Source organism: Myxocyprinus asiaticus, chromosome 38, assembly GCF_019703515.2.
Source record: "Myxocyprinus asiaticus isolate MX2 ecotype Aquarium Trade chromosome 38, UBuf_Myxa_2, whole genome shotgun sequence".
In the NCBI taxonomy this organism is placed as follows: domain Eukaryota; kingdom Metazoa; phylum Chordata; class Actinopteri; order Cypriniformes; family Catostomidae; genus Myxocyprinus; species Myxocyprinus asiaticus.
The window spans coordinates 4,211,798-4,237,111 of record NC_059381.1 but is presented as its reverse complement, the minus strand read 5'-3'; the positions used below and the strand labels follow the sequence as shown (position 1 = coordinate 4,237,111).

Here is a 25,314-nt window from a genome sequence, read left to right as displayed (position 1 = left end):
AATATTAGTTATGTACATTGGGGTGTTCTATTTTATGTAGTTTAGTTAATGTTTACTGCATTATTTTAGTGTCACATGTGGTACCCTGATGGTGTTTTGTATTTGTGTGAGTAACACTGCACACTTTCTCTACATGTATTAAAGTGTTTGAAAGTAAATGTGAAAGTGGAGATTTATAGTAAAAAGGATTTAAAGATTTGGTTTCTCACCCAAAGTGATTGCTTCACTTCAGAAGACATGTATTAAACATCAGGAGTCTTATGGATTACTTCTATGCTGCATTTATGGGATTTTTGGAGCTTGAATGGTCTGGTCACCATTCACTTGCATTGTAAGGACCAGCAGAGCTCAGATATTCTTCTAAAATCTCCGTTTGTGTTCAGCAGAAGAAACAAAGTCATACACATCTGGAATGGCATGAGGGTGAGTAAACGATGAGAGACATTTTCATTTTTGGGTGAATTATCCCTTTAATTATTGCTCCTGGATGGGCCATTATTTATGAACTTTAAATCATCATGTGGCCTTTTGTAGTTACTACGGTGATTAACAATACATTTTAAAGTGAAAAGCAGACTTTTAAAGTTACAGAAGATTAGTATATTAAGTTTATATCATTTAATTATATAAACGGCAGTGAATCGTCAAATATACAGGCATTAAAATGACATCCCGTAAAGCCTGAAACATGCATCCCCGTATTTTTACGGTAAATTTCTGGCAACCACAGCTACAATGGTGTGGTGTAAATTTAGCCGTGGCAATATTATGCTGCAGGGTTTTTTATTTATTTATTTATTATTATTATTAACATTTTCCAACATCATTTTTTACACACTGACGTCATAGTACACAAAGCGATCCGCTGACGCGTTTCCGCCGCGTCCAGTGCGCAAGTTCCAGCCAACGGCCCCCCTGCAGCTAATTCACCAAAGACTCGCCGCCGTGCCGAGCGCTCTGATTGGCTGCAGCCGGAGCCACAGGAAGCGACGGCGGGACTCGCTGATTGGCTGATATTCTCTTTGTGTGTGGGGCAGCTGGCATCTCGGCTGCATCTTGAATGGTCTCGTATTGAGAGGCGAAGGTGTCCATGGACAGCACAACAACAAAGGAGCCAGGATGGTGTTAGTGCACGTCGGATATCTGGTTCTTCCCGTCTTCGGTTCCGTAAGAAGCAGAGGTAATTGCGCCTTATTTACGCTCGCACTCGCGTCTGATTATTTTTTTTTATGTCTGATTGAGCGTCGCGCGTCTTAGACGCGCAGATGTGATCAAAGGCTGCTGGCCTGTCAGTGCGTCGCGTTTGTCTTTGCAACACAAATACGGAGCCATTCCGATTTACTCAGTTGCGTCACAATAAACTGAATATTCACCAGCATTATGTACTAGTTATGTTTTATATATAAATATATATATGGTGTTAGAATCGTTATCAGGTCACCGTTTGAACCACGCGTGTGAACGCAAATGTTTTATAGATTTAATTAGAATTAACTACTCGTTTATTCAAATTAAATTACCCTTGTCTATTTGTATTGCATATTACACCCCATCGCAACGCAACAAACTGTAATGCGCCCATTATAATCATAAACATCGCGCGTTTTGCAGCGTAGACAGATGTATATTCCGCGTTATGTTTAATTCCGTTGCGATTTTACCTATATTTATATTTTTGCAATAACTAAAACGCTGTCTACACCGCAAATACGCGACGTGACTGACTATAACGCGTCTGTTATAATCCTAAAGTGCGTTTGCAGCGTTGACAGGTTCGTTCTAGTCTAGTAATGCAGATAACGCGTTACGATCCGTTACATTCCCTTACATCTGTTTCGCCGTGTGCGGTTTTGTTTATGAATAATTAAACATGGCTCCAGCAGCAGTCGGTGTACTGGTGGGCAGCTGCAGTGGCACAAAATATCCTCAGCTGAACCTGCACCAATATTAGCGTTTACATTATGGGGATGGAGACATGCAAAATCCAATGCATGTTAAAATCGAAACAATTCTGCTGTTATGCTATAAAAAAAAGAGAAACGCCTGTATTTTCAACCCCACCACAGCCAGCCATGTCGCGACAGAAAATAAGATGCATCCTTATATGTATGCATTGGCATAATTGTAATAGTAGTAGGCCTATGTTATGCATTTAATTGCAATGCATTAGCACCAACATAAAAAAAAAAAAAAGATGCATTCATTTTATAATGTGTACCATTTTTAATAATAATATTATGTCAAAAGATGCTTTCAAATATAATGTGTGCCATATATACCAGCAGAAAAATAGATGTATCCATATATAATAATAGTAATAATAAGACATGCATTTTGTAGCCATTCCCTGGCACCAATGGTTTCATTGATTGTGCTTGTATTTGTTTCTATTTTTTTCCTTGTTCCATAGTCTAGGGGCTGATTCTACATACCGCATTTTTTTTTCAGAGCTCTGTTCCCTTCCATTGTGTATCTAACGATCACCCGCCGCCGCTGTGCTATAGCCTCTGCCTGCCCCGCATCTAGCTGTGTTGTGACTCCCTCTTCCTCATTCCCTCTCTTTCCATCTGAAGACGACATTACAAACAAACTCTCACTCATCCAGTATATCCTCCTGTGTAACCGACTGCAGAATAACACTCTCTCTTCTCTAGAAGAAGCCTCCTGTCTTCTTATGTTTAAAAAAAAAGTCATTGTTGCTTAAAAAAATAACAACTCATTGTAGCATTTAGCTTTTTTTTATTTATTTATTTATTTATTTTTTTTTTACAACTGTCATTGTGATTTGTCCCATTCTCAGTGTGGATAGACTCAACATTTTTGCTGTAAATTTCTGTCAAGTGGATGCATTGGTCTCTCGCTCGATCATAGCCGAGCTTGATCGACCCCTAAACACTTGTCTATATGTCTTGTCTTATGGAGGGGTGCACGGTGCCGGTGTGATTTGGCTGCAATTTTGAACTCCGATTTGTACAATTCAACTTTCTGAAGAAGAACAATGTGTAAGAGTTCCTTCCTTGTGATTTCGAATTATTTATGTAGGGTTAGGGATCTTCAGATCAATATTATCACCCTTAGTGACCCTGTTCTCTGTGGGTTTTGACTCTCAGGGCGACCCCATAAATGATTTAAAACTAATTATATGCAGCCCATTTTCCTCGTGAATCGTGCGCCCAGACATTAAAATTGTCATTATTTAACTACTCGCCCTCATGTCGTTCCAAACTTGAATGCTGTCGTGCAGCTCTCTTTCATACGACAAAGTCAAGCTTTCAAAAGGCCAAAAAAAACTATAAATGTGGTCCATATGACTTGTGCATCTTCTGAAGCCATATTATAGCTTTGCGTGAGGAAAAGACCGAAATATAAATGCCTGGGTATACTTTGTTTTTGTACATTCCGGATCGGATTGCTGCCGGTTGACCGCGTTGCGTTTCAAAGCATATAGTGCATTCAGAAAGTATTCAGACCTCTTCCTTTTTTTCACATATTGTTATGTTGCAGCCTTATGCTAAAATGCTTTAAACTATTTATTTTTTCCACATCAATCTACACTCCATACCCCATAATGACAAAGCAAAAACTAGATTTTTGATAACTTTGCAAATTTATTAAAAAGAAAAAACTGGAATATCACATTAACATAAGTATTCAGACCCATAACTCAGTACCTAGTTGAAGCACCTTTGGCAGCGATTACAGCCTCAAGTGTTTGTGGGTATGACGCTACAAGCTTTGCACACCTGGATTTGGGGATTTTCTGCCATTCTTTTCTGCAGATCATCTCAAGCTCTGTCATTTTGGATGGGGACCGTCGGTGGACGGCCATTTTCAGGTCACTCCAGAGATGTTCGATTGGGTTCAAGTCCGGGCTCTGGCTGGGCCACTCAAGGACATTCACAGAGTTGTCCCTAAGCCACTCTTGTGTTGTCTTGTCTGTGTGCTTAGGGTCATTGTCCTGTTGCAAGATGAACCTCCTGCCCAGTCGGAGGTCCTGAGGCTCTGGACCAGGTTTTCATTAAGGATATCTCTATTTTGCTGCGTTCAGCTTTCCTTCAATCCTGACCATTCCCCCGGTCCCTGCTGCTGAAAAACACCCCCACAGCATGATGCTACCACCACCATGCTTCACCCTTGGGATGGTATTGAGCAGGTGATAAGCGGTACCTGGTTTCCTCCAGACATGATGCTTGGAATTGAGGCCAAACAGTTCAATCTTCGTTTCATCAGACCAGAGAATCTTGTTTCTCACAGTTTGAGAGTCCTTTAGGTGCTTCCATGTGTCTTGCACTGAGGAGAGGCTTCGGTCTGGCCACTCTGCCATAAAGCCCAGATCGGTGGAGGGTTGCAGTGATGGTTGTCCTTCTGCAAGTTTCTCCCATCTCCACACATGATCTCTGGAGCTCAACCAGAGTGACTATCGGGTTCTTGGTCACCTCTCTTACCAAGGCCCTTCTCCCCCGATTGCTCAGTTTGGCTGGGCGGCCAGCTCTAGGAAGAGTCCTGGTTGTTCCAAACTTCTTCCATTTAAGAATTATGAAAGCCACTGTGCTCTTGGGAACCTTCAATGCAGCCAAAATGTTTTTGTAGCCTTCCCCAGATCTGTGCCTCAACACAATCCTGTCTCTGAGCTCTGCAGGCAGTTCCTTTGACCTCATGGCTTGGTTTTTGCTCTGATATGCATTTTCAGCTGTGAGACCTTATATAGACAGGTGTGTGACTTTCAAATCATGTCCAATCAATTGAATTTGGTGGACTCCAGTCAAAGTGTAGAAACATCTCAAAGATGATCCAGAGAAATGGGATGCACCTGAGCTAAATTTCAAGTGTCATAGCAAAGGGTCTGAATACTTATGTCAGCGTGATATTTTTTTTTTTTTTTTTTTTTAATTTGCAAAGTTATCAAAAATCTGGTTTTTGCTTTGTCATAATGGGGTATGGAGTTTAGATTGATGTGAAAAAAATAAATAATTTAAAGCATTTCAGCATAAGGCTGCAACAACAAAATGTGAAAAAAATGAAGAGGTCTGAATGCTTTCTGAATGCACTGTACTCTTTTGACCACGAGCGATTATGAACGCGTTCAACGCATGCGCTCTATGACTGCTTTGTGATACTCTTTTAGTACAGTCAACAGCAGGCGCATGTTGCGACAATGCACACAAACGAGGACTGTCTGCATGTCGAGAAAATCTGGGTCTGCACAAACTGTGCTGATGATGAAAATTTGCGTCATGCATACTGTGCGCGGAGCGATCAGCAATGCGGACAACCGAAGTATACTTTGGCCTTAAGCCTTTTAATTTACTGATAAACTTTCCCTTCGCCACATCTCTTAAATCGTATGTGCATTTAGATTCAAAATGATTTTGCAGTTATTGACACCAAAACAAGATTGGTTCTTGCCTGTTTTGCGGAACGAATAATACAATTTGAGAGGAATATTTTCAGTGAATAATGACTTAAATTTTGGTCTGTTCCCCACACAAAGCAGTCGTATGCCATCAAAACACTTTGAATTTAGCAAATTATTAGAGGGTTTTTTTTTGTCTTTTTGAGCTTGACAGACATACAGGGTGCTGCTGTTGTTGTATGATGAAGAGCACTTTAAAATAATTCAGAAATCTTTAAAAATGAGATAGGGTTGAGTACATAATGACATGTATATATAATGGTACATAATGTGAATATGTATAAAATTATTCCTAATGTATATTTTTATAATGTTTGTAATATTTTGTACATTAAATCTGCAAGGAAGTAAATTAATTTATAGCTAGACTAATTCAGGGGAATTTTAAACACGCTGCTATTTCAAAACGGTTATGGATAAAGCATCTTGAGAGAGGAAACGCTAGTGCACTGTTTGCAATTGCGCTACACTTTGCTATATGACCAATTGGGGGGTATATTTAGTAAAATAATCCAGTTTCTTGGATTGTTTTCTTCAGCTTAGAAGTAATACAATTGCATTAGCTTTATAAATTGCTCCTAATTAAGGAACTGTATGCTTAAAATTGGCTTGACTTGTAGCCTGAATGCTAATTACCTCTAAATTCACAAAGGAAGGATAGTTAGCCTCTCTTCAATGGCACACTGTACCCGTTCACCACTCAAACCGACCCTCATTCATCTTATTTTTCCCATGCTGCCAAGCTCAACATTGCAAAGCAGCACTAGCCTAGCGCTACCGAGCAGCGTTCCCAGCGCTGTGCGAGCGTTAATGTCATCCACTTTACAGGGATCACTAGACCTGCACTGTAGAAGTCCTCCTAGTATCGAAATGTCTCTTTCTTTGGTTGTGGTTCTCTGCCTTCTGTTTCCTGTACTAGGCTGTAATGCATGACCATGTTTATTGTTTTACTCTTGTTTTTTGTTTCTTTTACGAACATTGAACAGCAAACTCCAATGTATCTTTGTGTAGAGATGTCCTGCTGTACTGACATGTTTTAGCATACACATCTACCCATTGGATGCTGCTTCTGTTATGTTAACTCTATGGAGCATGGTTGGGCCTTGCCTTCGCTCTTTATTTGCATGGAATTATTATTATTATGATCACACGTTTCCACTCATACTAATTTTTTCCAATAAAGACTAGATTTTCCCCTAACCCTCAGTGTGCTTTCTGCTGATTTCCATGTGTCATACCCTCAAGCCTCTCCCACTCCACTCTGTGGCCTCTTTGGCCCCTCCCCCAAGTCATCTCTCAGCTCCTCCCACTTGCCAGAGTGAATCATGGGAATGTTTCACCCAAGTGCACTCACAAACATGGAGGCAAAGTAGTCACTTTAAGTCACACACATCTCATCATGCATTTCACTATTTGACTTCCTCTCTGTAGTAGCATATTTCCTTGTCATTATCATTTGTTCAAGCACAGGTTTTAAGTGAAAATCAATACTGACCTGATTTACTTTCTTATTGCATCTTCCTGGGCTTATTGTGTACGTCATTCCAAAAAATAAATAAATCGTGATCTTTTATCAAAATGTAATAACGCCTTCAACACTGCCCCTCTGCCATCTGATTCCATTCTGGTTTGAAACGCTCACGCTTCACAATACAATCAGTTTCTAATGGATACAATTGGTTGGTAATGCCGTTTCATGGGTTTTAAGGGATGTGGTGTCATTTGTAAGCCCTGTCTTCAAACCATATGGCAGCATAAGGAGAAAGTCCTTAAACTAGTCTTAAAACAAAAAAACTTACACTATTTGCATATTAATGCAGATTATGTACACCAAATGGCAAATGTATTTGCTGGTTACCCAGTTGAGGTTTACCCATTTATGAGCCAGTTTTGTAATCAATATCTTCTATTACAAGTGTGGTTTAGTTTTTAAACAAAAAGACTTGAGTTTTGTATTACATTATAATTAAATAAGGGGCCTTTTTTTGACAAATGTCTATGAAGGAGATCCTTCAGTGTGCTGAATAAACTACAAACGAAAAGCTTTTGTGAGGAAACAGCTCATCACTAATCTTCAGAATGTTTTACACTAAACAATACTTTTGGAATGAACTATATGTGGATTGCTATTTTATAAGAGAAGACACAGACAATTTTGCAACAGGTAGGTTTCAGTTTACGGCTCTCCCCAGTCCTTTGGGCGAATTCCAATCGAAAGTGACCATCCCTGTGCCCTACTCACTATGAAGGACAGAGCTCTTGATGTGTGCACTGTGAAGGGAGCAGTACAGTTTGAATGTAACCTTCACTAAAAGTCTTGTGAAAGGGCAATTTGTGAAAAAAAATTACTTTTCAAACAATAGTAAAAATGACCCTTCAAGTGGCATCCCCTTCCCGAAATGCCCTTCAAGGGCCCCAAAATGCCGTTTGGAAAACGCCCTTCGTCTGATATCCACAAATGGTAACTTACAGTCGTAACATGCTAGTTGACCGTTACGGTCATAGATATACATAGATATCTATGGTTACACTCTTTCCTAGGGTAGAAGTGTGGCGGTTATCTCAGTAACGCCATGCGCATGCTCTGAAATTACGGATTGTCCGCGTGTCTAGAAAAACTGGGCTGCATACTGTACTGATGGCGAAATTTGAAATTCGCTGGACGTAGCGACACGCAAAAAATCGAAGTATACTTTAGCCTTTATACAATCTACTTGTCATAAACAATTTTTTTCAACAAATGGACAATCAATTTATTTAGGAAAAGCCAATGAGGCAGAAATTGATGAACATGTATTCCACTACAGATTACAGAATACATGCTGTAAAATGTAATTTGTAACGTATTCCATTAGATTACTTAAGGTCAGTAACGTATTCTAAATACTTTGGATTACTTCTTCAGCACTGGTAGATTTTTTCACTTGTTTTGACTATAAAAACTCTGCCAGTACAGTAAAATACATTCTCTGAAAAACCGAAATATCTTATGCAGTGTTGTTTCTAAAACAAGATCAATCAAACTGGTCTTGTTTTAAGGATTTTTTGATATTTTTACAGGATAACAATACAAAAATGATTATCAAGAATAGGATTTTTGCCCTAATATCAAAGGTCTTACTAGAGAGGAAAAAAAATATGATCTAACATGAATTTTTTTAAATAACAAATATGATCGTGCCTCGTAACCGATGCCTGTAAAATGGCTAGAAATAGCATTTTATCTTAGCATAAAGCTAAATGTTCACATTAAAATTTACACAAGGTTTATTTCTATTTCTTCCGCTCCAAACTTACTTCAAACTTACTTCTCTGTCCGCTCATATGAATGTAACGCATCATAAGAAAGTGTTTCACCGCTGTTCAAATGCACTTTGGATCGCATCATTTATATGGATAAATGTTTTCCATCTGAATACACTAAGTACTAAATGAAACAAATGACAATAAAATGCAAAGTAATCTCTCCAGTAATCAAAATACTTTTTGAATTCTGATTACCAACTATTTAAATTGTAACTGTAGTGGAATACAGTTGGCAATATTTTGTATTTTAAATACTTAATCTCATTACATGTATTCTGTTACTCCCCAACCCTGAAGGTAGATTAGTAATTAGTAAAAAGGATCAAGAAGGGAGAGGTTAGAGATTAAAGGTTAGGGGTCAAATCATAAAGGGCTGGATAAAACAAACAGCCAAATGAGGTTTAAGCTTTAACAACTCCATAATTATGCCAGCTGCCTGACCTTCAGTCAATGACCTTTATTACTAATAATTATGGTCAGACATTTTTCTGTCAATATATAAAAGTTATAATCCCATGCAATGTTCTATACAAGTCTATTTGATGCCCACTGATCAATATTTTCACACAAACCATCCCTTGGGTTTCTGAGGAATGCACAGAAGATGATTAGAATTCAGAGCATGTGAACTGCACAGTTCATGTGTTTCTGCTGATCTAAGAGTTTTGCTTGAATTTCTGAAGCCTTGGAGGAATATTTCCTACTGAGAAAATCACCAGTTTCGCCTCCGTTCTGGTCTCCAAAGGTGTTGTGAAATAAGACAATAGAAATAGTCTGCGTTGTAAAAAGTTCCATACATTTCTCAAAGTGTGTGCATTTCCTTTCCCCACAGGGCTAAAGACTTTGAGCATTTAAAATTCTTTATACAGACCTTTTACAAGACTATTTGTCCTCTTAATGATCGCAGGAAAAATTGCAAGTCAAGAACTGTACACCCACACGATTTACTTCAAGATACTCCGGGATACAACCAGCTAGGATAGCAGCAAAATCAAAGCTTTTGAATGCACAGTAATTGTGTGCTTGAGGGGAAATTTCAGTTTCATACTCTTTTTGCCATTACACATAAGGAAATGTATCTCTCTGTTTCTGGTTGTACATGGTGCTAGCAACGCCAAGGTCATGGGTTTGATTCCCAGGGACAGGGGTGTAGACTCCCGGGGGGATTGGTGGAGGTAACCCCCAACCCCCCATTTATACCATGATCAGTGGAAACATGGGTAAATGCTTTACGCTGCAACCCCCCCACCCTTGCCCAGGGAACACACGTATACTGATTTAAAACATGTAGAGCTTGGATGCAGTGTTATTTGCATTGGATAAAAGTGTCTGCCAAATGCATCAGTGTAAATAAATGAAATTTGACTGGGGGTGTTTGGGAATTTAATAGCAGTCATGCATTTAAGATTTATTATACCATAAAACAGATTTCTGCATATTTACATGTGTAAAAGCAAATTGACGTGATTGTGGGTACATATCAGTTTCATATTTTGATTAAATATTAACAATCAAGCTTTAAAACACACATTTCAAGATATTGTTAAAAGAAAATTCACTGTGTTTTTGGTATGTTTGGTGTGCTTGTGTGAACTAACTCTTTAACGTTACGAAGCAGACTAAAGATTATGGGTCATGACGGTCACACTTTTTTTTTCTTTTTTTTTTTTTTCGTCTGGATCAATTAAGTTATTCAAAAATACAATTCAAACAAAACAATTAATTGAATACAGTACACCTCTGCTATGATTAACATGTTTTCAATTTCTGAGTTCAAAGTCATTTTGATATTTTTTCTGGGGGTTAAAATACAAAAATGTCTTTGTTGTGGAACCGTCCAGAGAGTATCATTAAATGCTGAAATTCTTAAAGGTGCACTCAGTAATTTTTTCCTCATTCAAAAAGTTTAACTCCTAAAGACATTTATTGTAATTTTGCAATATATGTAGTAAATCATGAGCACTAAAATGAAGACTCCAGTCATATCAGTAACCTTATAAAAGCTGTTTTATTCTACATGGAGAGGGTCCGCACATGGGGGCGGCCATGTTAGGATCACATGACCAGCTGAATACTACTCACTTAATCTCAGTAACCGTACTGTTATTTGACACATTCACTCATTAATTAAAGTAATCATGGCTGACTGTGAATAGTACATTTCTGTAATGGCATCTGAAATTGAAAACCATTGATTTGAAATTATGCTGCATCCAAACTGCTAGGTGTAATCAAAGATGACACAAAGACAAAAGTTACTGAGTGCACCTTTAAAGTACAAAAATGTAGTCGTGGTGCAACCGTCCAGAGAGTATCATTAAAAGCTGAAAATAATTGTTTTTTCTCCCTAATTTGGAATGCCCAATTCCCAATGTGCTCTAAGTCCTTGTGGTCACGTAGTGATTTGCCTCAATCTGGGTGGCGGAGGATGAATCCCAGTTGCCTCCACATCTGAGACTGCCAACTCACGCATCTTATCACGTGGCTTGTTGAGCGCATAGCCACGGAGACATAGTGCGTTTGGAGGCTTTGTGGCATCCACACACGTCTCACCACTTGTCCCACCGAGAACGAATCACATTATAGCGACCACGAGGAGGTTACCCCATGTGACTCTACCCTCCCTAGCAACCGGGCAAATTTGGTTGCTTAGGAAGCCTGGCTGGAGTCACTCAGCATGCCCTGGGATTTGAACTAGCAAACTCCAGTGGTGGTAGCCAGTGTCTTTTACCACTAAGCTACCCAGGCCCTCCCCCGCCAAAATCAGTGAAAAAGACATAAATAGGCTATTTGTAAGTCAGGTGGTGCAACCAACATGCAGCCACTCGGATGGCATAAGTAAACTAGAGTGGACTCCTTTAAGTTTAAAAAAAAAAACATATTTAATTTTTATTTTTTATTTTTTATTTTTTTTTTATAAAGTAATGGTTGTGTACACTCAAGTGTATTTAAGGTGCACTTAATACTTAAAAGTAAAGTATTTTAATACCTTTTGCTAGATGGTTATTCCACGACATTTTCACCCAAGTGGAATCATTAAAACAATTTAATCAATTTCAGTAATTAACATTTCTAGGAACTTTATACATGTGTTTTAAACTAGATTTTTTTTTTTTTAAAGATTCTCATTTTTATCATCTTGAACAGCCTTATTTGTCAGCAATCTTTATGTTAACTCGAGGTCTTTATGGCCTTCACCAAAACAGGTTTCCTGTTGGATTACTGTAGGAAGCATACTTAAGGCTGACTTTGATATTTAGTGTGTGTCTCAGTTCGACAGCTGAACAGCTGAAATAGAACTTTGAGGAGCAGCTGCCAAACAATCCGGCCCTCCCCCTCCATTTCGCTCGCGTTTCCCTTCCCCCTTCATCCAATCCCTCCATTTCCTTCCCCGTTCCCTTAAACCCCCACCCCTCCATCTGTCTGGGTTATCTCTGTCACTGAATCTGCTAGGCTTGTGTTCTAATAAACAACATTCATTAGTTCCAATATATTTCCTCTCCAATGGGATCTCCAGCCTATCTGAGTCACAATAGAGGAAGTTAGGTCCAGCCTATTTGCCCTTGAAGAAAATATGGTTAATCCCGAGGAAGTGGGATGAGTTAGATCCATGGTTATCCATATCAAGAATGAGTCCTAACTGAAGTAATACGGGCCATTAGACTCAGCAGGTGTCACCTGGGCTTCAGTTATTCAAGAACAGGTAATATGTTCTAATGGAGCTGTCTTCCTTCCGGACTTTCTGTAATTTACATTATTTAAAAGGATAGTTTGCCCAAAAATGAAGATTCTGCAGTCATTTACTCTCCCTCATGTTGTTCCAAACCTTTTTGACTTGGAACAAATATCATGTAACACAGAATTTGCATTTGGGGGTGAACTATTCCTTTAATTAGTTGGTGGCTGATATTTACTGTGGTTTTATTTTAGCAACAATTACTGCAAAATGTCCGTAATTTTAACGGTAAAAGAATGTAAAAATGCTACAATAAAAAAAACTATAATTGGATAACGGGTAGTTACCTTAACCTATACGGTAAAAAAATTATAATATAGATTTACCAAAACAATACATGTTATTTTACAGTAAAATATATAGTTTTTTAGATGTAAAAGTATGATTTTACTGTATAATTAATGGTAAAAATGTATAATATGTTGAACAAGAGAATACATATAATTTGTACAGTAAACTATTGTTAAAATTATGGTGAAAAACAATAATCGGGCAATCACATTTCATTATATTTTATGGGAATGTCAGTTATGTACATTGGGGTGATCTGTGTTATATTTTATGTAGTTTAGTTAATGTTTATTGCATAGTGTCCCATGCTTTACTCTTATAATGTTTTGTGTTTGTGTGTGTAACACTGTGCATTAACTCTACATGTGTATTAATTATTGCTCCTCGAAGGGCCACTCTTGAACTTTAAGTCATTGTGTGGACTTTTGTAGTTACTACAGTGATTAACAATACATTTTAAAGCGAAAACCAGACTTTTTTAGTTCCAAAAGGTTAGTATATTAAGTTTATATTTAATAAGATAAACAGTAGTGAACCGTGAAATACAGAGGCATAACGATAACATTCCGTAAACGTAAAGTATCAAACATGGTTACCGTATTTTTACAGTAAATTTCTGGCAACCAATTTACCTTAAATTTAACAGATTTATATATATATATATATATATATATATATATGGCTAACATGGTACATTTTAAAGGGAAATGCAATGCAAATTTTATAAACTGTACATGTTTGCTTCTCATTGGCTATGTTCAGAATGAAATACTAGCATACAGTTTATTGCATACTGCATAGTACATACTGCCAAATGTACTGCCAAAGACTGTTTAGCCCAGGACGGAGCACTTGTGTTAAAATGAATGGGGGAAAATGGAACATCCAATATGATAGATGTAGAAAAGGAAGTCCCGCCTTACAAGTAAAAGAGCCAGTCACCTTTTAGATACAGACATCGCCTGTCAGTCAACTCGAGAACGCGCTTGCACATTAGCTGGACCAGCCTGGAAAATTGTGTTTTTTTAGTGTGATATGAGCTAAAGAAGCACAATTTATGATACCATTGTTGTCAGATTTAATTGCAGATATGAAATATGGTCTTGGACATTTCTTTCCCCATTCAAGTAGATAACAGCTGTACTTTTATGCCACTTGTATCCATAGAAAATATCTGCACTGGAGCATTCCAAAGATTGCCGCAGAGTGAACTGACTCGCCTTGACAGGGAGTTTGGTAGTGCCTACTATTTAAAAAAACATTTTTATAAACCGGACGTGAAACTATGCATTATGCAGTGAATTACATTTTAAACAGTAGTGCACCTAAGGAGCTCTAAAATACACCTGTGCTATATTGTTGTCACATGACCTCATCAGTAACATCTCAGAAATAAAGGTTTATTTTTGCATTCTTAATTAAATTTTGTCCAAAAACTTCTTAACACATGATCAAATAAAGAGAACATATCATGGCTAGTACAAATAGTAAGAGTAGTATGATTGTATGCTAATCCAAACATAGGCCAAGTTCAGAATGATATACTACCATACTACTCTTATTTCTGCCATGTATAGAAATAAAAAGGAGTAGTACGGGTAGTATGCCATTCCAAATTTAGCTATAGCCTTTATCTTTGTCCCATATTGTCGCTGATTTCTGATTGGTTGTACGGACTCTCTCTGTTCTTTGATTGGCTGTCCCGTATAGGAGCACATTTTAGCAGGCACCAGCATAGTCATGCTACCTCCTGCCGGCATTTTCACCTGGCTGCTACAGCAACACCGCTGCCTGCAGAGTTCCCACCCCCTTCCCTCGCCCCGCCTCAGTACCAGGAAGTCCCACCGCCTTTCCTACCTCAGGCCTTACAGCAGCAATACCTCATCCAGCAACAGCTACTGCAGCGGAGGTACAAAATACACACTTGTACACATTATATTCCATTTTATTCTTTATATTTGCACATCTCAGCTTTAGTTCTATTCCTTACATTGTCACACTCCTCAGATTCTAAATAGATTCTAGATTATTTTCTATTCAGTTTTGTTTTATTATATTCCTCACATCTGCTCATATTCTGAATACATTCTAGGTTCTATTCTATTCAATTTTGTTTTATTCCTCTGATCATCTCCGATTCTAAATACATCCTAGATTCTATTGTTTAATTCTGAATACATTCTGGATTCTATTCTATTTAGTTCTATTCCTCACATCTGCTCTGATTCTAAATACATTCTAGTTTATACTCTATTTAATTCTGTTTCTCACATCTGCTCAGATTCTGAATACATTCTAGATTCTATTCTATTTAGTTCTATTTCTCACATTTGCTCAGATTCTGAATACATTCTAGATTCTATTCTATTTGGTTCTATTCCTCACATCTGCTCTGATTCTAAATATATTCTAGTTTATATTCTATTTTATTTTGTTCTGTTTCTCACATCTGCTCAGATTCTGAATACAATCTAGATTCTATTCTATTTAATTCTGTTTCTCACATCTGCTCAGATTCTGAATACATTCTAGATTATATTCTATTTAGTTCTATTTCTCACATTTGCTCAGATTCTGAATACATTCTAGATTCTATTCTATTTAGTTCTATTTCTCACATTTGCTCAGATTCTGAATACATTCTAGATTCTTTTCTATTTTATTTTGTTCTATTCCTCACATCTGATCAGAATCTGAATATATTCTAGGTTCTATTCTATTCAATTTTGTTTTATTCCTCCCATCTTCTCCGATTCTAAATACATTCTAGATAATATTCCATTTAGTTCTATTTCTCACATTTGCTTAGAATCTGAATACATTCTAGATTCTATTTTATTCAGTTTTGTTCTATTCCTCACATCTGCTCAGATTCTGAATACATTGTAGAATCTATTCTATTTTATTTAGTTCTATTCCTCACATTTGCTCAGATTCTGAATACTTTCAAGATTCTATTCTATTTCATTCTATTTCTCACATCTGCTAATATTCTGAATACATTTAGTTCTATTCCACACATCTGCTGAGATTCTGAATACATTGTAGATTTGATTCTATTTAGTTCTATTTCTCACATTTGCTCAGATACTGAATACATTCTAGATTCTATTCTATTTTTTGTTCTATTCCTCACATCTTCTCCAATTCTGAATACATTCTATATTCTATTGTATTCAATTTTGTTATTCTGTTCGTCACATCTTCTCAGGTTCTGAGTACATTCTAGATTCTATTCTATTCAATTTAATTTTGTTATTCTATTCCTTGCATCTGTTCAGATTCTAAATACATCCTATATTCTATTCTGATTGGTTTTATTCCTCTCGTCGGCTCAGATTCTGGATACGTTCTAGACTATTTTATTTTATTTTGTTCTTTTCCTCACCTTTTCTCAGATTCTGCCTTACATTTGCTTAGATTCTATTGTATTTCTTATATTGTCACGCCTATTCAGACGCACACAGGAACGAGTCCCGCTGAACACACATCGGTTACGCCCAGGATATGAATATGCTCCACCCCTCCATGTCCCACAGCCAATTCCACAGCAGCCCAGATACCTGGCAGAGGGCACAGACTGGTGAGTTCTACAAACACTCAAACACAATTCATCAGTAATGTAACTTGCACTTGACCCCCAGTAATCAACTTTGTAGTTATAAATGTATAGAATGTATGATAATGATGTGTCTGTCTCAAGGCCATCATTTCCCTATTTCACACACAGCCATCAATCTTCACTGCTGTGGACTGTGTTATTAATTAAATGCCCTATAATAAAATGTGTATGTGTGTGTTTGTTTGTTTGTTTGTATGTGTTTTCATGTTCATAGGGATCTGAGTGTGGACGCAGGTGTCCCTCATCAGTATCCACTGCAGCAGATTCCTCAACCCTACCAACACTACCTGGCCTCTCCTAGAATGCACCACCTGCCCAGAAACACGTCCTCCACCCAGGTGGTGAGTGTATGTCCCTCCTCAGTCCAATAAAAGGGGCTGAGAGAGCATATAGGAAAGATATATTAAAGTGGGTTTCATCATGTGTTTTGTGTAGGTTGTGCATGAGATTAGGAACTATCCATACCCACAGCTCCATCTGCTGGCTCTACAGAGCTTGAGTCCCAGTCGACACTCTTCTGCTGTTCGGGAGAGCTATGAGGTAACACACATTAACACACATTAACACACACACAATTTCAGAAATGTATATTGCAAAACCTATTCACCCACCTCACCATTTCATTGCTTAACTTGAGCTTTTATATTGTGTTATGTTTATTTGTTTGTGTGTGCAGGAACTGTTGCAGTTGGAGGATCGATTGGGAAGTGTCAGTCGAGGAGCTGTTCAGACAACCATAGAGAGATTCACCTTCCCTCACAAATACAAGAAGGTAAACACAAACACACATACACAGAGAACACTAACGCACTGCACAACACTATGAAAACAATACAGACATAGACTGTCATTCTCAAATCAATGAACATTATCTGAGCCATTAAGCACAGTTTTATGTTTTCTTCTGCTAATACACTTTTTGCTGTTTGTGTGTGTGTGTGTGTGTGTGTGTGTGTGTGTGTGTGTGTGTAGCGGAAGCCGCTGGATCTAAAGTTGTATGAGAGTGAGGAAGAGTCTGATGTGGATGAGAAATGCACCATCTGCCTCTCCATGCTGGAGGATGGAGAAGATGTCAGGTAGTACACACTATAGATTACAGTACATACTCCAGGGTGCTCTCTACCAATTGCACATTACAGTGTACATACTACAGGTTACCCATTACAGAGTACAGACTACAGAGCACATACTACAGGGTGCACACTACAGAGTACATCAGTATACAAGGTACATACTACAGTCTTCACATTACATACTACATACTACAGTATATGCAATACAGTGTACATACTTCAGGGAGCACACTATAGCACACACACTACTGACTGAACAACACAGAGTGCAAACTACCCCCCCCCCCCCCTCAATATTTATACCATGATCAATGGAAACATGTAAATGCTTCATGCTGCATCCCCCCCAATATTCAAGACAAATACACATAGAGAACACACTGCAAAGTAGCAACACAAAAAAACATACCTCAGTACACGCAAAACAAAGTACATACTAAAGTATGCACATGGCAGATTGAACACTACAGATTACATACTTCAGAATACAGGATACATGCTACAGGGTGCACACTATTGCGGACACACTACAGACTGAACACCACAGAGTACACACTACACAGAGCGTACAACAGAGTACATACTACAGAATTTACACTACAGAGAACATACTACACAAACAACAGACTGAGCAACATAGAATACACATTACAGAGTACACATTACAGAATGATCACTACATGCTACAAAGGACACTACATAATAAATTTGTTTTTGCAATACAGAGTACGTACTACAGAATGAACACTATAAATTACACACTACAGTGCATACAGATGACTACAGATTACTTCAGTATACAGGGTACAAACTACAGGGTGCACACTATTGCATAAACACTATTGTACAGTACCACAGAGTGTACAATACAAAGTACATATTTCAATATAGGAATACAAAGTACACACTATAGAATTTACCCTACAGAGTACATACTACAGAATGTATATTACAGAGTACATACTTTTATAACTTATATACAGAGTAAACACAATTAATATATAATTTATACAGTACATACTACAGGGTGCACACTATAGCTTACACACTACAGTGTGTGCACTACAGAAGACAAAACAAAGGACATGCCAAAAGACAAAATACATCAAGCACAACACAAGAGGCAAAGTTTACCAAAGCAGCATGAGTGGCCTAATCTTTCTCTCTCTTTCTCAGGCGGTTACCCTGTATGCATTTATTCCACCAGGCGTGTGTGGATCAGTGGTTGGCCACCAGCAGGAAGTGTCCTATCTGCCGAGTGGACATCCAGACACAGCTCACACCTGAGAGCTGAAACACACACATTAACAAATAAAACACTCTCTTTCGCTCCTATAAAACACATTCATCCACATAAATCTCTATACAGATGTAGGAGGAACCCCATTTGCAGGGTTTGCATCCAAAACACAGCTCACACACAGTGTTTATTACCTACACATGTATTTGTACAAATCATACACTCCACAAGAATGAGCCATCCAACACACACTTACACGCTTTACTGAGCCAATGACAATAACTGACACTACACATACACACGCACTGGTAGAGCTTACTAAAGGGTCTGTTGTGAAGAGTGATGCTGTTTGTAAGGAAATGGTGTGTGTTCGTAGCATATGTGTGTGTATTTGTGCAATTCCTTAAGCCATGAACTTAACTAAAGACCCTCATCTTGCATACAACACACACACACACACACACACACACTCACACACAAATTAACGATAGAACACACACGCATAATCATACTGGCGTAACGGTATATACACGATGAAGCTCTTGGCGGATAAGACACTGTCAAATCTAGCTGCTGAAGTGTGTGTGTGTAAGTGTGTGTGTCCCCGCTGTATTTTTAATCTGCAATACTGCTTTAGTCTTACACACTGGAGCTATTTGGATTTTATTTGGTGTGTGTGTGTGTATGTGTGCTTTTTCACTATTTTGGTGTGTGTAATGTATGTGTGTTAATGGGTGAATCTCATGGCACCTGTTAAGAACATGTCATAATTAATTGCAAAATCAAAAGAAAGAAATAAGAAATAATATTTTCTAAAACAGGCTTCATTTTCTTTATGTAAAATATCCTTTCTTATTTTCTGTCTTTTGATTTTGGGGTGAAATATGATTTGTACGTTTTAGTGAGATCATCCTAATATATTATGCGTCATTGGGTTATCTGTGCCCGACAGTGCATGTAGAAAAGCCAAAAAAGAAAACACACACACACACACACACACACACACAAAAGAAAACAAAAACAACTCCCATCAGTCATTTCAGAGACAGCAGGAGGAGGGCTGTTGTCTTAAAAAAAAAAAAAAAACGGTAGACGGAGATTGTTGTGATTGGTGGATTCATGTAGATAGGCACAGTAGTAGTTGCATGCATCTGTGCTTGGGTTGTTGTTTCAAGGTACACCTGGAAATGTGTGCAAGTGACTATGCGTGTGTGTGTGTGTGTGTGTGTGTGTGTGTGTGTGTGTGTGTGTGTGTGTGTGTGTGTGTGTGTGTGTGTGTGTGTGTATGTTTAGTGGTATGACACTGCATGAATGTGTATTAGCTCCTTTAAGCTGTGACGATCTGTAACATTATCAGACTCATGTAGCTTGTGTGCAAGCGTGTACGTATGCGGGTGCGAGAGAGAGACCCTGCCATGACCTTTGACCCTAAATGCCTACTGAAAAAAGCACATGTGAGCATAGCTAAAGTGCCCTGCCTCACTCTGGTGCTGCGCTGCCATGGTTACTGTATTTATTATTGGTATTTAAAACATGCAGTGTTTGGAGGGGGGCAGGGCTTGTGCGTGTCCAACCGTGTTCTTGTGTGACAGGTCTCCCCTCGTGGTTGCTATGCTGGTTGCTATGCTGTATTGCTAGAACTACAATGTAGAATGTCGTGTGATAGAGGACCGTCCACCAACAGCACACAAGTGGCGTCGAGACAGGTCAGAACTGATGAAAAACCAAACGCCGCAGAAATTATTATCTGCGTCCCCTAAGGCCCGAAACGTACTCTACGCAAGTACGTGAATGCAAACGCTTAAGATCCATTTCACATGTCGTTTTTTTCCGAAATATGTCAGGACACAATTCATAATGCAACGCAAATGTACTTACCATTTTCAGCTATAGCCACGTTAGCGTGAACTGTATTGTTCTATGGTCAGCTTCAATTAAATACTAGTTTAAAGACAATCATGTCGAGCAAATCAGTTAAAGCTGGTTAAACTTTTTATAAGGTTATAGAGCTAGCTTTCTGAACAATAAAGCATTCGGTTTAATGGCACATACGTTTTTTAAACGTAACAATATCGCCCCCTTGAGTACTAAAAGTTTTACCGTTACAGCAATGCAAAAACATGCGTTAAGTATGTACAATGTGACCGTGCTTGCAGTGCGTCTGTAAAGCATTCGTGTCTGCATACTTATAAACAGTGTTGGGGTAAGTTACTGGAAAAGATAATCCACTACAAAATTGTAATCAGATTACTCTACTCATTACTTAATGATAAAATAAATTATATTACTAATTACTTGTATTTTAAGTTACTTTCTAATACTCTTGTCACAGAAATGTTTTTTTTTATGTATAACCCAAGTAATGTACTTTAATTGGAAAATTGAAAGTCAGTAGCTGTAATCTGATTACATGAATTTAAATTGTAAAGTGTTACACTACTTTTTGACTTAAAAAATAAGTGATATTACAATAACTAATTACTTAGTAATCAGATTACACCCAGCACTGCTTGTGGAGATTGTTTCTGGCCTTACACTTTAGAATGCACAATTAAACGTTACTTGTTCTTAATATGTAAATTTGACCTAAAGACTGGTCAAAATTTACGGTGAGAAATACAAACTCACAAAGTTTTGGGGGAAAGTTTCCTAAGCTACTTTTGTTTTTGTCCAGGGAAAAATGGCTCGAATGCTATATTCATTTCAGTCAATGAGCTGAGGTGTTTGCCTGTGTGTTGACTCCTCCCAGATCTGAAATGTGTCAGGGTGCAATTCTAAATTTATCAGGACGCAATTCATAACGCAGCGCAAATATACTTTATTTTCAGCTATAGTCACGTTAGAATGAACTGCATTGTCAGCAAGTCAGTTAAAGTTAGTTAAACTTTTGACATGGTTATACAGCTAGCTGCCTGAAAAATAAAACATTCGATTTAATGGCACATTCACTTTTTAAACATAACAATATCGCCCCCTTGAGTACCAACATTTGTTACCGCCACAGTAATGCACAAATGCTCATTAAGTATGTACAATGTGACCGCGCTTGCAATGCGTCTGTAAAGCATACATGTCTACAAACTTGCGACCAGTGTTAGGTACATTACTGGAAAAGGTAATCCACTACAAATGACCAATTACTTTATTAAAAATTGTAATCAGATTACACTACTCTACTTACATCATGTGAAAAGTAATTAAGTTACTAATAACTTTCTAGAATACTTTTCACATAAAAGTTTGTTTACAACCCAAGTAATTTACTTTAATGTAATTGAAAATCAGTAACTGTAATCTGATTACACAAATGTAACTTGAAATGTGTTACACTACTTTTTGACTTAAAAATAAATTGTGTAACAGTAACGAATTACTTTGTAATCAGGTTACACCCAACACTGCTTGTGGAGAATGTTTCTGTCCTTACACTTTAGAATGCACAATTAAACTTTTTCTTAATATGTAAATTTGAGCTAAAGGTTGGTCAAAATTACACTGAGAAATACAAACTTGCATAATTTGGGGGGCAATTTCATAAGCTACTTTTGTTTTCGTCCATTTCAGCCCATGAGCTGCAGTTTTTTCCTGTGTGTTGGCTCCTCCCCTAGTGTTGTGCGTGCTGATTGGTGGATGATAGCTCACGTTGATCGTTTACACAGGGTTATGTCCTTTGAAATGCCTTAAGTATTTAACAATCATAATTTATTACTAACTGTAGATATTGTGGGTGCGTATTTAATTTTGTATAGTTTAATTTTTTTTGCAATGGAATCCTATTTTATTTATTTAGAAATAACACAAAAATTATTAAAACTCTTACCTCATGTTTGAGTTGGTTTGCGGGAATGCTTCGCATGCGGTTGGTCGTGTTCGTGTGTGTTTCTCCCTTTGGTGCTGTGACCTTACTGTCATTCCGCTTGCTGATTGGTCAGACGCGGCAGCGGAGTGGGAGTATACTGGGTTTTGATTCGCTGTCCTGTTTGCACACTTAGTTTTCCAAGGCCACCCTCTCACTGGCATCATTTGAACCACTCTGGCAACCTATTGCAACACAATCTTTCTCTATCTCTTTTCTATCTTTTTCCAGTTTTCTCACATTATTGATGTTTGAACAGCTTTTCCTTGTTAATGGTTACATCCTAGACTATTTCTCTTGCTTTCTCTTTTCTAATGCATAATTTCTTTCTCTTTCTGTCTTGAAGATACTTTTCTTCAGTTGTTAATGTTTACATTTATTCCTTGATTATATTTCTGTTTAATTCTCTTCATCTGTGATTTAGTCAGAAAGCAGTCTCACGCTGACAACCTTTCCAGGGCATGTAAAACCTTTCTTATCCTAGTTCACTTTGCCAGTATCTCTCTTTCTATCTCTCTCTCTCCCTGTCTGAGGACTTCACACTCCTCTCATGGCAGGGTCAGGACTAACAGAGTATAATAAAGCACAACAGATTTAAAATGCATGTTTTTTCTCAGGTTTGAATATATACATGACTGAATAGGAATATACAGCTAAATAGAGATAATAAAGACTAGTGCAGATGTAATTATATTATTAACGGAATTTTTTTTTTTTTTTTTTTTTTTTTTTTGTGTGCTGCTGCTTGCATTTGAAAAACAAAACACACACACAAAAATACATAAATAATAACTTTGTCCTAAAAGTGCCAGTGACAGGGGTGCCGTGTGCTGTGGGTGTTTTTTCACTAGCGGATTTTTTTAGCAGAATATAAACTATTTATCATTCATATTAAAGCAATAGCGCCTCCTGCTGGTGTGACTGCTAGTATGTAACTGGTTGAGTATAACAATGTCTGTGTAAAATGTTAGAATTCTCTTTTGGTGGCATTTTTGTACCTTATTTATTACTACTACTAATGATGAATTTAAAAGTGGCATCGCTAAAATGTTTTTGGCTTTGTTTCGTTTTCATTTTGTTTAATTTCAAAGCTTGTACATTATCCTTTTTGTATGTGCTCATTTTGTAATAAAAGTTGTTAAAATGTTTAAACAGAAGTTGTATTTCAGTTAATGTGCTGAGGGCCAAACACACCAGAACAGACACAGTATAACAGACTTATAATGGGACAATATGCTAATGTTGTCTCATCTTTGGCATTTATTTGTAAATCTATATAAATGAAGAGAGAGAGCCGTGAGGAAACAAAGAGAGTCCCTTTGACCCAAAGTGTGCTCTTTTATTTTTATTTCAACAAACCAAAATAGTGTAACACTGTTGTAGTTATGACACGGAGTAACTGGAAACCATTAAAGTCAACTTAAAATGCCGTTTACAACCCATTTTAATTCTGTAATTCGACATACACTATATTGCCAAAAGTATTCGCTCACCCATCCAAATAATTGAATTCAGGTGTTCCAATCACTTCCATGGTCACAGGTGTATAAAATGAAGCACCTAGGCATGCAGACTTCTTCTACAAACATTTGTGAAAGAATGGGCCGCTCTCAGGAGCTCAGTGAATTCCAGCGTGGTACTGTGATAGGATGCCACCTGTGCAACAAGTCCAGTCGTGAAATTTCCTCGCTACTAAATATTCCACAGTCAACTGTCAGTGGTATTATAACAAAGTGGAAGCGATTGGGAATGACAGCAACTCCAAGGCCACGTAAAATGACAGAGCGGGGTCAGCGGATGCTGAGGCGCATAGTGCGCAGAGGTCGCCAACTTTCTGCAGAGTCAATCGCTACAGACCTCCAAAGTTCATGTGGCCTTCAGATTAGCTCAAGAACAGTGCGTAGAGAGCTTCATGGAATGGGTTTCAATGGCCGAGCAGCTGCATCCAAGCCATACATCACCAAGTGCAATGCAAAGTGTCGGATGCAGTGGTGTAAAGCACGCCGCCACTGGACTCTAGAGCAGTGGAGACGCGTTCTCTGGAGTGACGAATCACACTTCTCCATCTGGCAATCTGATGGACGAGTCTGGGTTTGGCGGTTGCCAGGAGAACGGTACTTGTCTGTCTGCATTGTGCCAACTGTGAAGTTTGGTGGAGGGGGGATTATGGTGTGGGGTTGTTTTTCAGGAGCTGGGCTTGGCCCCTTAGTTCCAGTGAAAGGAACTCTGAATGCCTCAGCATACCAAGAGATTTTGGACAATTCCATGCTCCCAACTTTGTGGGAACAGTTTGGGGATGGCCCCTTCCTGTTCCAACATGACTGCACACCAGTGCACAAAGCAAGGTCCATAAAGACATGGATGAGCGAGTCTGGTGTGGAAGAACTTGACTGGCCTGCACAGAGTCCTGACCTCAACCAGATAGAGCACCTTTGGGATGAATTTGAGCGAAGACTGCGAGCCAGGCCTTCTCGTCCAACATCAGTGTCTGACCTCACAAATGCACTTCTGGAAGAATGGTCAAAAATTCCCATAAACACGCTCCTAAACCTTGTGGAAAGCCTTCCCAGAAGAGTTGAAGCTGTTATAGCTGCAAAGGGTGGGCCGACGTCATATTAAACCCTATGGATTAAGAATGGGATGTCACTTAAGTTCATATGCGTCTAAAGGCAGATGAGCGAATACCTTTGGCAATATAGTGTATTTCGGAGACAGAAAGTGTAGGAAAAGACTTGGGAATTAAATGGATAGTATTCGAAGATTTTTTACGAATGTTT

General features: G+C 38.2%; 1 protein-coding gene across 2 annotated transcripts; it reads left to right on the top strand.

The window, feature by feature from the left end:
* Window positions 1-1,036: 1,036 nt before the first annotated feature.
* On the top strand, window positions 1,037-23,650 carry rnf165a (ring finger protein 165a). 2 transcript variants are annotated; one of them, XM_051678262.1, is made up of 8 exons: window positions 1,037-1,180; window positions 14,457-14,655; window positions 16,204-16,329; window positions 16,583-16,709; window positions 16,804-16,908; window positions 17,045-17,140; window positions 17,341-17,444; window positions 18,618-23,650. In XM_051678262.1, the coding sequence occupies exons 1-8, from the start codon at window positions 1,120-1,122 to the stop codon at window positions 18,733-18,735; spliced, it is 936 nt and encodes a 311-aa protein (XP_051534222.1). In that variant the 5' UTR covers window positions 1,037-1,119; the 3' UTR covers window positions 18,736-23,650. The 2 variants fall into 2 exon arrangements, with proteins under 2 accessions (XP_051534222.1, XP_051534221.1); XM_051678261.1 differs by having other exon boundaries at window positions 16,583-16,715.
* The last annotated feature ends 1,664 nt before the right edge of the window (window positions 23,651-25,314 follow it).

Bases quoted from the DNA above. Each gene is read 5' to 3' on its own strand.
- rnf165a (XM_051678261.1), top strand. From the start codon at position 1,120: ATGGTGTTAGTGCACGTCGGATATCTGGTTCTTCCCGTCTTCGGTTCC. The intron at 14,656-16,203 runs GTACAAAATACA...ACGCCTATTCAG, and splicing joins CAACAGCTACTGCAGCGGAG to ACGCACACAGGAACGAGTCC. The intron at 16,716-16,803 runs GTATGTCCCTCC...TGTTTTGTGTAG, and splicing joins CCTCCACCCAGGTGGTGAGT to GTTGTGCATGAGATTAGGAA.